The sequence below is a fragment of the Macrotis lagotis genome, chromosome 1 (genome assembly GCF_037893015.1).
Source record: "Macrotis lagotis isolate mMagLag1 chromosome 1, bilby.v1.9.chrom.fasta, whole genome shotgun sequence".
NCBI lineage: Eukaryota > Metazoa > Chordata > Mammalia > Peramelemorphia > Peramelidae > Macrotis > Macrotis lagotis.
The window spans coordinates 865,180,157-865,193,210 of NC_133658.1; the positions used below are offsets into that span (position 1 = coordinate 865,180,157).

Here is a 13,054-nt window from a genome sequence, read left to right on the forward strand (position 1 = left end):
CAAAATAACTGCACCAAAGAGGTCAGTTTATTCACATGAAGAGAGATGCAGCCAACGCCACATTTCATTTGCTTACTAAATTGCATACACATTATCTCTCACATTAGAAAAAGGTGATCAACATTTAAGACAATCCTATGGCTGCTATCACGATCTCAAATTAAACAACAGAAAACAACATCAGTGCCAAAATGGAAGGGACTCCAGTGATTCAACAAGAGACCATTATCAGGCCAGGCAAACAAGACTATAGGGCTCCTTTGGGCTTCTACCTCATAATTTCGAAAGTTCAGACAACTTCTCCAGACCCCAAGTCACTGAATAAAGTACTGAAACTTCATTAATGCCAAGTTTCCAGAATTACAACCTGTATTCAAGTTTATACCAGATTATAGATGCACCAAGTACAGACATGTCCTGATGCCATGGCCTAATTGGTTAACTGCGCGCCTGGTTACCTAAAAGAGTGTAGGACTGAATGATTAACGACCTTGCCAGCCTGCTACCACACGACAGCTTGATGCTGTAATTAACTCCTTCAGCTACAGGGTACTAAACTATGAGAATTGATCTTCAACACATCTCAACAGCTCTGCATGTTGTTTAAGAGCACAGATGTTCTTTTAGGCCCAAATAATTAGCCCCTGCAAATAGTGCTTTTTTTTTAAAAAAAAAAGTCTGAATAATACAAAAATAAAAACTTAGCACAATTTCATCAGAGGGAGGGACAGATGAAGGGGAGGGGGGAGTGTCTCATTTATTTTTCCACCATTGAATTCACCAGCAAATCCCAAACACCCAAACCCACATCAAATAATTTAAACAGAAGTGGCATTTTCTTCATATGGAATGCAAAATGCACACATTCACATACTTACATATACATAAATATATACATATATGTCTACTTTACAAAGCCTCACAGTTTGCATGACCAGCATGTAAACCACTGTTTCTATGGAAGTTCCTAATACTGACAAGGAATGTCTAAAATACTTGCAACATATTCCCAGAAAAGCTGGACTCTCATCTTTTCTTGGCTCTTACAGAATTTTCCTGTCAAATTTCTACCAATGGTCATTTTAAAAATTTACACACACATTGGTAATACACATTTAAAACATACTAACAAAATGGCTGACTCAGACTTAAGAAACCTTAAAAAAACACAGTAAAATCTAAACCCTTTAGGTAGAGGTTTAGCCTTATGTTTATTCCTTTTTTTTTCTGCCACAAAATGTTGCATCCCTGTTCAGACAGAAGCAGCATGTCATCCAAGGGGTTTCCCAGCAATCCATGTGTCACGTATCCCAGCCACTATCTTTAAAAGCAATTTGGACTAATCTAAGTTCTAGCTCAAATGCGTCAGGACGATCCTGAGGGTTTGCAGCCAACATTTCCTTAATGAGTTGTTTCATTCGACCATTCATGGACTTCTTTTTCACAGGGATGAGTAGTTCCATCTTAGGATTTTCCAAAAGGGCCTCTCCTACAGGCACAATTTCTGTTCCTTGTTTCACATAACTCCCCAAGAGTTCTTTCTTGGTCTCTGTGTCAATGAAGGTGATCCTTTCCAGCATGGCCCAGATGATAATTCCCAGAGCAAAAATGTCTGCTTTGGCCGTGTAATGGCCCTCCCAAACCTCAGGAGCCATGTAGAAATCTGTTCCACATGCAGTGGAAAGGAAGCATTTATTTACACTGACAGGTTCTTCTGGGTTCTGCCCAGAAGTAGAGCACACTTTACTCAAACCAAAATCAGCCACTTTCAGTGTGGGTTCCAAGTCACTTGTATCCAATCGGCTTTGAGAAATCAGTATATTATCCGGCTTGAGGTCACGGTGGATAATCTGATTCTTGTGCAAGAAAGCCAGAGCACTGCTGAGCTGCAGCATGAAGCTTGTGTTGGTTTTACGGTTGGGTTTCCGGGATAACAGGTATTCATTCATGTCTCCTCCATCACAGAAATCCATCACAAACCAGAGATAATAGGCGCTTCTGGGATCAAAAGCGATCTCTCCTTTCAATGAGGTCTCGACAAGCTATAACAAGGGAAAGAAATAGTTCGGTCATCTTTTGCATAGGCTATACAATACTATCGCAGGAAAAGAATAAAATATTTCAAAATTTTTATTTACAAAGAAAGTTTATAATGATGAATTTAGTCTTATTAAATATGATTAATTTCAAATATCCATGGTCTGGCATGGTACATTTTTTCCCTTAATAAATATAGACCAAAACACTGGCTGGCACATTTCTGCCCTTCACTGGTGCTGAACTCCATTCATCCAGGACACAACTTTCTAGAAAACTCTGAATTTCAGAAATTACACTTGAAAGCAGACTGCCAGGTAGGGCAAAAGACCTGCTTAGGAAACCACTATATAATAAAATACTAGCATATGCTATGCAAGTTCTAAGACTACTTTCCCATAAAATTACCTGTTGTAGCAATAAAGTGTTCATAAATTCACTGATAATGTAAACAAAACTAACAGCAATATATGGGGAAAAAACACAAGAGTTAGGAGACTAGGATTTATAACATAGTCCTGCTATTTACTAGCTGACTTAGCTGGGAGGTCTTAGACAAGTCATCATTTCTCTCCTTATCTAGACAACCCAGGAGGCTATCCTATATGGTCTCTGGTTCCATTCTAGTTCTGACATTATATCACTAGCATGTTTCAAAGGCAAAATGCAAACATTGTCATTTTGCCTAGAGTTAATGAATAGTTTTTAAATCTATTTATTAAAAAATCAGACACATTACAAATTCAAATAAAGTTATTTAGACCAGTAAATTTTTTCTTAGACTGAATTCTTTTCATATAATATCTAGCAACTTGAGCTAAAACACAAAAATACTTCCCTTCTATTCCCATGTCCTGTTTCCTCACCTATGAAACAGAATGATGACCTATAAGCCACTTTAGAGCTCTTCCGAAGTGCTTTCCAGCTGTTAGCTCATCTAATCCTTCTCACAAAAGCCCTGGAAGGTAGCTGTTATTATCACCCCTATTTTACGGTCAAGAAAGCTGAGTTAGAGAGAGGGTGAGTTACTTTCCCAGAGTCACACTGTCAGTAAGTGAGGCAGTATTTAAACACTTGAATCCAAGTCCAATGCTCTTTATCTGCTGTGTCACTTAACACGCTCAACTTCTATATACTGGGGGGGAGGGGAGAAGGATGACAGGGACTATGAAAGGCTACCACCGTATAATATGACTACTCCCAGAACACATCTGAACAAATATGCTCCATGTTGTTCTCCACAAACACATATATTGATTAGGAAAGGAGAAGAAAGTTCAAGAGTTTAAATAAGTGAACTAAATGTACTGCCACTTTTATTTTAAACAAATATGTTCTCAATCAAGCAACTTTTATTAAGTGCCTACTATGTATTAGGCACCACACTTAATAGGTGGAGGGAGAGAAAGAGGAAAAAATACCCTGACCTCAAGGCTCAAGGAGTTTATAATATAAAGGAGACTACCAGCAAACAAAGATAAATTAGATAGATAGATAGATAGATAGATAGATAGATAGATAGATAGATGGAAGATACAAGGCATCTAGATGGTATTAGTGACCTGAAGTCAGGAAGACATGAGTTCAAATCTGACCTCAGACACTTACTATATGACCCTGGGCAAGTCATTTAACCCTATTTGTCTTAGTTTTATCATCTATAAAATAAGCTGGAGAAGGAAATGGCAAACCACTCCAGTACCTTTGCTAAGAAAATTCCAAATGGGGTCAAGAAGAGTAGGACATGACTAAATAATATACAAGATAAATAGGAAATGATGATATTTATTCTTCATTCTCAAAGAAGACCAGGATATCAGGGAGATGATACCATGACGAGTACATGAATTGGATTTGAATGACTGGTGCTGTCACCAGCTTCACTTTCTCCTCTGGAGCAGCTGAGTCCAATGGCCAGATATGAGTCAGGGCAAGTGGAGATGCCCTGGATCCAAGGCATAAAGGGTGAAGTGACTTGCCCAAGGACACACAGCTAATAAGTGTCAAGTATCTGAGGCCAGATTTGAACTTAAGCTCTCCTATTCACTTCACAACCTAGCTGCCCTAAATAGGAAACAATTAAGAAAATAAAGATACTAAAATTAAAAGGGATGGGGGGGAGTTTCTTTTAAAGATGGGATTTTAGTTATAACTTAAAAGCAATCAGTAGTTGGAACAGGGGAGGGAGAGCATTCTAGGCAAGGGAATCAGCCAGAGAAAACTACAGATCTGAGAGATGGAGTATTTTAAACTCCTTTGCTCCTGTAGAAAAGCAGAATTCCCACCCCATCCCCAAAATGGGACTCTGTAGATGACGTAAGCACAGTGTGAAATCACAAAATCTTAAGAGTAGAAAGGACCTTATAAGGCATCTAGTCATATCTCTACTTACGTGAATAAAAATTTCCTCTACAAAAGGTAGTCTTCATAGAAAGTCTAGTATGTGTTTTCCTGCAAATTCCAAAGAACGATAAAACCAATAGGAAGAAAGGTAGAGTTCATGTACTGAGGCTGGCACAGGGCAAGCACTATAATAAATGCTGATTCACTTCCCCTTTGCAGCTGTATTGTTTTCACCAAGGCTGTGCCAAGACTCAAACTCAAGGTCCACTTTCTCTTCTGATTCACATTCTGCACCTGGGCCCGTGCTGCCCCATGGTAAATTCCCTGGCGAGAAGTGATCATTCTGAAGCTGCCTGTTCTCTGGTGCTTACTCACCTAGGATGTGACTGAGTTAGGACCTAAAACTGGCTCTCCTCTAGATCCAGTACACATGCTACTACAATGAGTTAGACTGGACTAATGGGATTAGGAAGGGTCTTTGGTTTGAAGTAGTCCAGAAGAAAATGAGCATACTGAATTTTCCAATAGATTGCAAGGTTCAGTCTGTCTCTACCCACTCAGGGGAAGCAGACAAGAATACTTCCAGTACTCTCTGTCTGAGACATCCAAGAGTCAGCCTACATAATCAGCACAGTTCTAGAATAGTGACTAATTCAGTTCAACCAACACCTAACATGTACAAAGTCCTTTGGCAGACTATGGAGACAGACAAAAAACAAGTGTCCTGCCCTCCAGGGGCATATATGCCATGTACACAAGGAAGTCAATACCAAGTCTCTCTAGAGAGCTGGTGTGAGGGGTGGTAGGACTAGAGAGTAAAAGAGAGGATCAGGAAAGGAGGTGGTACCTAAGTTGTGCTTTAAAAGAAGGGGGTAAGGAAGGGAATAAGCATTTATACAGTGCCTACAATGTGCCAGCCTTGTGCTAAGCACTTTACAAATACCTTACTGGATGCTCACAATAACCCTGGGAGATAAATGCCATTATTTTGCCTAGTTAACAGTTAAAGAAACTGAGGCAGATGCAGGTTAAATGGCTTGGTGAGGGCACAAAGTAGGAAGTGTCTGAAAAGTTAGGAATTCTAGAAGGTGGAAGTAAGAAAGTGAATTCTAAATATGGGGACCACTTATGAAAAGACAAGGCAGTAGGAGGTTTAAGCAGTTTTTGTTTTATCCATTAATTGCCATCTAAGAAAAAATTGCAGGCCCCTAAGTGTTGAGCTAAAGGGGAAATTTACTTCTCTAGATTAATATTCTCTCATCTGTTAACCATACAATAAGACCTGCAAGTTTCTATTTACACAGGTGAATGTGTTTGTTTTTCTCCTTTGCTCTGACTCCAAAGGCTCCCAGTGAGCCATTTGTACCCTAGCAGTAAATTCTGCATTTACTGACAAAATCCTAAGCGCTCAGTTTACAAAGGAAATCACTCCTTTTACCACCCTAACCATAGCCTTTGGAGAACAGTCTTTGAATCTTAACTATTAGTGCCTCCATTAATTCTTGTGACTATTTGGCAAGCCAAGAAACTCCAGTGAAGCTTTGACCTCTGATATATATCGGCTTATAAATCTTTTTCTGCCCTTTGATTGTATTCACATGACCCTTCCCACTATAAAAGAGAAAATTCTGGTCTATGCTTGTACAGAATTCATTGAATTTAATACGGTTAAGGGGCAGCTAGGTGGTGCAGTGGATAGAGTACCGACCCTAGAGCCAGGAGTACCTAAATTCAAATCTGGCCTCAGACACTTAATTACTTAGCTGCATGGCCTTGGGCAAGCCACTTGATCCCACTGCCCTGCAAAAAATCTAAAAAAAAAAATTTCATATGGTTTAGATTCCAGTAACTCTCTGAAATAGGGTTCATGTTTAAATTAGTGACACAAATCAAGGGTACCCAGTTTCCTAGAGCTGGGGCTACTACTTTCTAGAGCCTCTCCCTTTTTGGCTGCTCCTAGTTCATCAACGCCACTTTCCAAAGAGTGGACCTGCTGAGCACTCAGCTCTTCATCTGGTACAGGTTGGCAAGTACTATAGGACAGCAGGTGGCTAAGTTATTCTTAGGTGTCTGCATCACAGGTTTAAATAGAACTGTGTTTTTAGACAGCTAATGAATTCTTGGCAAACCCCTCCTACTTGATTATTCCAAACTATAAAGACACCTGTATTTAAAGGGAGAAATTCCTTTTAGTTTTTTAATTCCTCTCATTCTTGTTTCCCTTTTCAACTTTAATACTTCCAGGATTTATGATTTTCTTAGGGGAAGATCTCTCTGTCTCTCTCTCTCTCTCTCTTCATATATATATATATATATATATATATAGAGCTATATCCTCCACTGATGCTTATCAAAACACTCTCTGCTTCAGTACTAAAGGATTGTCTTTGGACAAAAGACCCCATAGATTGTGGAGGAGCTAGTCCTCATAGTCTTCAGCAGAGTCTTTGGACAGCAGAGTCTTTGAGAGCACAGGTTCAGTTCAAGTCAAGTTATGGCCTTGGAGTACAATTTGAGTGGAAACCCCCATACCTACCTGTAAGTAAAGAGATGAGTTGGAGCCATGAGACATCTTCTGCACCATGCCATCTTTTTGTAAAATGCATTCCTCCAAGTGAATCACATTAGGGTGCTGGCTCTTGATACTACTAAGGGCCCAGAATTCACGAAGAGCTAGCTCCACATTCTCAGGGGCATGGCATCGAATCTTCTTCACAGCAACCCGAGCAGAAGTCTTTCTGATGACTGCTTCATAAACCACACCATAACTGCCTCGGCCAACCTCCCGTATTAGATCGTACTTTGGCTGGCTACTCACCATCTTCAATGTCAAGGTTTCTGGAAAAATCAAAAGAGGGCTCATATGAAATCTATATTTTCAGGTCAGTTTTTCTTTTCATTATTTAATAACCACATAATTTTCATAAATTTTCATAATTTAATAACCACACAACTAAGTTTGAAAATATCAACAGCTCCTACAACATGTAATTTATATAGAATTTTAAATGTTTACAAAGCACTTCATAAATCATTGATATATATATATTATCCTCACCAAACTCCTCTGAGATTTAAGGTATTTTTAGTACCATTTTATGCATGGAGAAAGAGAGGTCCAGGGAAGGTTTAAGTAGTTTGTCAGAGGTCACAGAAGTTGTGCTGGTATATTCAAAACCAAGGCTTCAAATTCACTGCTCTTTCTATAAATCTGAATCTCCTGATTCATAACAGTAAAAGAATACTAACAATAAATGTACTGATTTGAATTAAGCTTGATTTCTGACATCCAAAAGAAAGTCATCCTCAAAACTGCTATAGAATAATAATATCTTACACATCCACAATGAAAAAAACTTCTGAGTAATTTCATTTGCTCCTTATAACAATCTTGTAAGTTATCATACCCATAGTTTATAGGTGAAGAAAGCTGGGATCAGGGTTGTGAAATGACTTGTCCAAGGTCACAAATAATCACTGGTGAAGCCAGGACTTTGGTGCTTTTTTACTCAAGGAAGCTGCAATTTGCTCCCCTGCTTTCCTCCTCTCCCTTCAAGCCCAGAAGTCAAAGAAGCAAAAACAATTCACTTTTGCTTCAGAGTCTTCAAGTGAAACTGGCTGCTCTGGCAGCATGGAAACTCAATTGTTTTCATTTTCCAGCAACAAAGACAGTAAGTGTGGAGAAGTCAATCTGATTTCTCAGTTTTTTCTTATATTTCTGGTTTAAGAGAGGAGTGAGGGCTATTCCCCTTTAAAGTGAAAGTTGGGGATCATGGAAAGATAATGAATCTCTCCAACTTTTTTTTTGGTGAAAGATAAGCACTGATTTTAGAGCACTTTTTGGCAACATAGAATCAATTTGAAATAAGAGAGTTTTTGGAATTCTACTTGAAGAATCATTTGAAGGCAAAAGCAGGAACTCTACATTGAGATTTCTGTGCGATGAAATAAGGAAAATGCTATTTAGGGAAGATGGAGATTATCCAGAACAGAATTAAAGTCTCAGAATACCAATCTTCCTTTCCACAAGCCCTTCAAATTCTGAGTTTTCCTTATGGTTGAGCCACAAAGTAACCTGATACAGGATTTCTTCTCATACTACGCAGTTTCTACTCCTCTTCCTGGATTACCTAGAAATCCACCTGGAACTTACTTCTCTATTTGAAGATGTTAAACAGTCAAAAAGCAATTTCAAATCCTTTGTTCGTTGGTATTGCCGTGTCAAATCTTAACCTATTACCCAGTCATGAAAAGAACCCTGGCTTTGACTTCAGGAGGGCTGGGTTGCAATTCCTGCTAGACCACAAACCACCTGGCAAGTCCCTTTCCCTCTGTGATCTGCAGTTTCTTCTTCTTCTTCACACAGATTTAGAACTGGGAAGAATCTAATCATATTTACACTACTACTTAGCATGGCTGGATTTAGGGCTGCAAAGGACCTTGGTCCGACCCCTCGTTTTAAAGATGAGATTCCTAAGTCAGATTCTCCGAGGTGCCGGAGCCACCAGACGCTGAACTTGGGGTCTTCTGGGCTGGTTCCACTCTCGGCGAGTAAATACCGACTTGCTTGTTCCGAAAGGTGCGGTTTGCATGGCACCTAAAGCAACAAGTCGTTAGGCGCTGCCCCGCCGTCTTCATCGCGGGCTCCTCTCCCGTCTCGGTGCTGTTACCCACCAGTCCTCAAGTCCGGCGGGGCCGCGGCCCCCGACATGGGCCCCCCGAGGGGCGGCTTCCCGCGAAGCTCCCCGGGCATCCACGACCTCGGGGGGCAGCGGGCACCTGCCCGGCGCGCCCCGCGCTTCCGCACTCCCCGACTCCGCGCCGCGCTCATTGGCTGAGGCGCCCGGCCCCCTCCCCTCCCCCTCCCGCAACTCCGGCGACAGGAGGGAAACTCCGGGGCCCGGCGCCTCCCGGCCCGCGCGGGGCCGCCCGCGGGCGCCGAGCCCCCCCACCGGCCTCAAGCGCGGGGCGCCGAGGCCCAAGGTCACGCGGGCCGCTCGGACCCGGGGCCGGCCCGGCCGCGGAGGCCCGCGGGGCCGCAGGGCGCGCCGGCTCCGCGCAGGGGGCGGGGAGGCAGGGCCCGGCTGCCCGGGGCGGGCCGGGCCGGGGCCGCCCGAGGGGCGCGCCCGGAGGCGCGAGGCCAGCTCCGCCGGCGCGGACGGCGGCTTTACCTCAGGACCGCCGCCGCCGCCGCCTCTGCTTCTCCCGGGCTCTGCAGGCCGCCATTATCGGGCTCCTCGCGCCGCCGCCGCCAGTCCGAGGCCGGCGCGCGCCCCCGCGTGCGGACACACCCCCTTCCCCAGCTCCGGGGCCCGGCCTGGCCCCTCCCGCTCCGGCCGCGCGGGCGCCTCCCGCGATTGGACGAGCGCCTCCCGGGCGGCTGCCCTTATTGGCCAGGCGCGCGCACGGCGCCCCGCCCCTTCCCCTCGGCGGCGGAGCGCCCTGGCGGCGGCCGCTCTCCGCCGGAGCCGGGCTCGGGCTCCCCGCCGGGCCCCGCCAGCCGGAGCCCGGCGCCGTGCACGCGCCGAGGAGCGCACCACTCGCGCCCTTCCCCGCAGGGGTGGCCGGGCCCGGGCCGCCCGCCGGGCTTCCGGCGCTTCCTCGGCCCGGAGGCCGCTTCCCGCCGGCGTCTGGCGGCCCGCGGCCCGAAGCCGGAGGACGGCCCCGGCCTCCACGGCCGTGCGGCGGCCCGGGCCCCGGGCTCTGGCCGCGCGGAGCCGCCCGGCCCGCCCGCGCCCGCGCCCCTACCGTGCGGCGGCCTTTCCGCTGCCTTCGGCCCCGTCGGACGCCTTTGGCATTTTCCTCCTCGGCGGGGTGCGGGGCCCGGGGGAGGCGAGGCCCGGGCCGGCGGGAGCCGCGTCCGCCCCGCCAGGAGGCCAGCGCCTGCCGTCACCGGGCCATGCTCCCCGGCTCGGGCCCGAGGCTGCGGCCGCAGGCCCGGGGCTCTGGAGGAGGCCCTGCCCCTCCCCCCGGCGCCGCGTTGGTATCGCCCTTAAAGACGCAGGGGCCTCATTGTTCTCGGGCTGAGGGGGCCGGAGGGACCCTCCGAGCCGGGCCAGCTGGGCTCCCCGCCGCGGCCGGGGCCTGCAGGTGCCGCCGGGCCTGGAGCCGCCAGGGGCCCATCTGTGTCTCTGACAGCGGCTCCGCCCCAGCCTCCGGGCTGTTGTTCCCAAAGGCCAAAGGGATGTCTGCCTTCCGGGGCTCGCCGTCTCGCAGACAGGTGTGCGCTAAGCCGGGACAGCCTGGTGATGTGGACGGCAGGTAGAGGGGAGGCACCAGCCTGGAGGGATCAGGAAACGTTTCTCAGAAGAAGAGGGATTTTAGCTGGGACTTGACAACCAGCAATTGGAACCAATTCCATCAATCAGGCAGAAATCCGTAAAACCAGTAGTCAGTCTATCAGAAATCAGCAGGCAGAGCCGATAGTCATTCTATCAGAAATCAATAGGTAGAGCCGATAGTCAATCTATCAAAATCAGCAGGCAGAACCGATAGTCATTCTGTCAGAAATCAGCAGGCAGAGCCGATAGTCATTCTGTCAGAAATCAATAGGTAGAGCCGATAGTCAATCTATCAAAATCAGCAGGCAGAGCCGATAGTCATTCTGTCAGAAATCAAAAGGCAGAGCCGATAGTCATTCTATCAGAAATCAATAGGTAGAGCCGATAGTCAATCTATCAAAATCAGCAGGCAGAGCCGATAGTCATTCTGTCAGAAATCAGCAGGCAGAGCCGATAGTCATTCTGTCAGAAATCAGCAGGCAGAGCCGATAGTCATTCTATCAGAAATCAGCAGGCAGAGCCGATAGTCATTCTGTCAGAAATCAGCAGGCAGAGCCGATAGTCATTCAGAAATCAGCAGGCAGAGCCGATAGTCATTCTGTCAGAAATCAGCAGGCAGAGCCGATAGTCATTCTGTCAGAAATCAGCAGGCAGAGCCGATAGTCATTCTATCAGAAATCAGCAGGCAGAGCCGATAGTCATTCTGTCAGAAATCAGCAGGCAGAGCCGATAGTCATTCAGAAATCAGCAGGCAGAGCCGATAGTCATTCTATCAGAAATCAATAGGCAGAGCCAATAGTCAATCTATCAAAATCAGGCAGAGCCAATAGTTATTCTATCAGAAATCAGCAGGCAGAGCCATAGTCATTCTATCAGAAATCAGCAGGCAGAGCCAATAGTCATTCTGTCAGAAATCAGGCAGAGCCAATAGTCATTCTGTCAGAAATCAGCAGGCAGAGCCGATAGTCATTCTGTCAGAAATCAGGCAGGCAGAACCAGTAGTCATTCTGTCAGAAATCAGCAGGCAGAGCCAATAGTCATTCTATCAGAAATCAGCAGGCAGAGCCGATAGTCATTCTGTCAGAAATCAGCAGGCAGAGCCGATAGTCATTCTATCAGAAATCAGCAGGCAGAGCCGATAGTCATTCTATCAGAAATCAGCAGGCAGAGCCAATAGTCATTCTATCACAAATTAGTAGGCAGAGCCAATAGTCATTCTGTCAGAAATCAGCAGGCAGAGCCAATAGTCATTCTATCAACCAGTTGATCTAAAAGCCTCAGCTGCTTAGGAGCCAATAGTCATTAGCCAAGGACCAACAGTAAATCATCCATTACTCAGGAACTAATATAACTGGCTTTGCCACTGAATCAAGTTAGCCCACATTTATTAAGCTCCTACTGTGTGCCTGGCACTGCAAACTCTGAAAATAAGTCTTTGCTCTCAAGGAATTGATAGTCCAAGGAAGATGATGCAAACCACAACATAATATTTATGAAATGCTTTGCAAAACCTTAAATTGCTTATCAAAAGCTTGCTATGTTTCTGTGAAAACAAAATTGAGATGGTAAAATTGGAAGTGATTTCAGAAGGAAGGCCCTGCTTAGTTTAAGGAGAACCAAGAAAGGTTTCTGCAGAAAGTTGTTTTTTAGCTGAGACTTGAAGAAAGAAGGTGGAGATGAAATGGGAGAAGGTTCTCCTTGGGGAAAAAACCTGGGAAAGTGCAGTCATGTGGGACATGAAAGAAGGCTGTGTCAATGGAGCAGAGTAATTGTAGGAGAATGAAGTGTAAAGTGTAATAAAGTGTAAAAAGGCAATCAATTAGCCCTCTAGACCAATAATCAGCAAATAGAAGCTTAGCTTCTCATAGACCCCAAAAGATATTCATCCAAAGGATATGGGGGTCATTTCATATGTGTCCTCAATTTGTCCTATATATCTTATATAAATGCTACTTATTTTGTCCTCCCCAAGGATTGTTTTGCTTTTTATTTGTAGGCTCCAGAGTTTAGCACAATGGCTGGCATCTAGTAAGTAACCTTTTAATAAATGTCTTTTGATTGACACCTGCCTAAGGGAGATTAAATTGCTCTAAACAACTCAACTAATCCCTCAAGATCTCTTTCTGTACAAGTTACTGTCCTTTTCTGAAGGACTTATGAAAAATGTTATCAATCTTCAGAGAAAGAACTGATAGTCTGAATGCAAATTAAAGCATACTTTATTTTTACTTTATTATTTTTGCTGGTTTCATCTTTATTTTTGTTTGCATTTTCTTTGACTTTATGACTAATATGGAAATGTTTTACGGGACTGCACATTTATAATATATACTAAATTTTACCTTCTCAAGGAGGGGAAGAAGGAAGCGTGGGAAAGAAAGAATTTGGAACTC

The 13,054-nt window shown here is 44.8% G+C and overlaps 1 protein-coding gene across 4 annotated transcripts; it reads right to left on the reverse strand.

Annotated features, from left to right (window-relative positions):
- Positions 1 to 1,192: 1,192 nt before the first annotated feature.
- PDIK1L (PDLIM1 interacting kinase 1 like) lies at positions 1,193 to 10,317 on the reverse strand. 4 transcript variants are annotated; one of them, XM_074218047.1, is made up of 3 exons: positions 10,129 to 10,317; positions 6,917 to 7,218; positions 1,193 to 2,042 (listed from the first exon to the last, which is right to left on the reverse strand). In XM_074218047.1, exons 2-3 carry the CDS (start codon positions 7,199 to 7,201, stop codon positions 1,302 to 1,304), a joined length of 1,026 nt encoding a protein of 341 aa, XP_074074148.1. In that variant the 5' UTR covers positions 7,202 to 7,218; positions 10,129 to 10,317; the 3' UTR covers positions 1,193 to 1,301. The 4 variants fall into 4 exon arrangements, with proteins under 4 accessions (XP_074074148.1, XP_074074146.1, XP_074074147.1 ...); XM_074218045.1 differs by lacking the exon at positions 10,129 to 10,317 and adding an exon at positions 9,552 to 9,843; XM_074218046.1 differs by lacking the exon at positions 10,129 to 10,317 and adding an exon at positions 8,534 to 9,090.
- Positions 10,318 to 13,054: the final 2,737 nt, after the last annotated feature.

Coding starts and splice junctions, on each gene's coding strand:
- PDIK1L (XM_074218044.1), bottom strand. Junction 2,043..6,916: donor ACTCATCTCTTTACTTACAG/GTAGGTATGGGG, acceptor CCCTTGTTATAG/CTTGTCGAGACCTCATTGAA.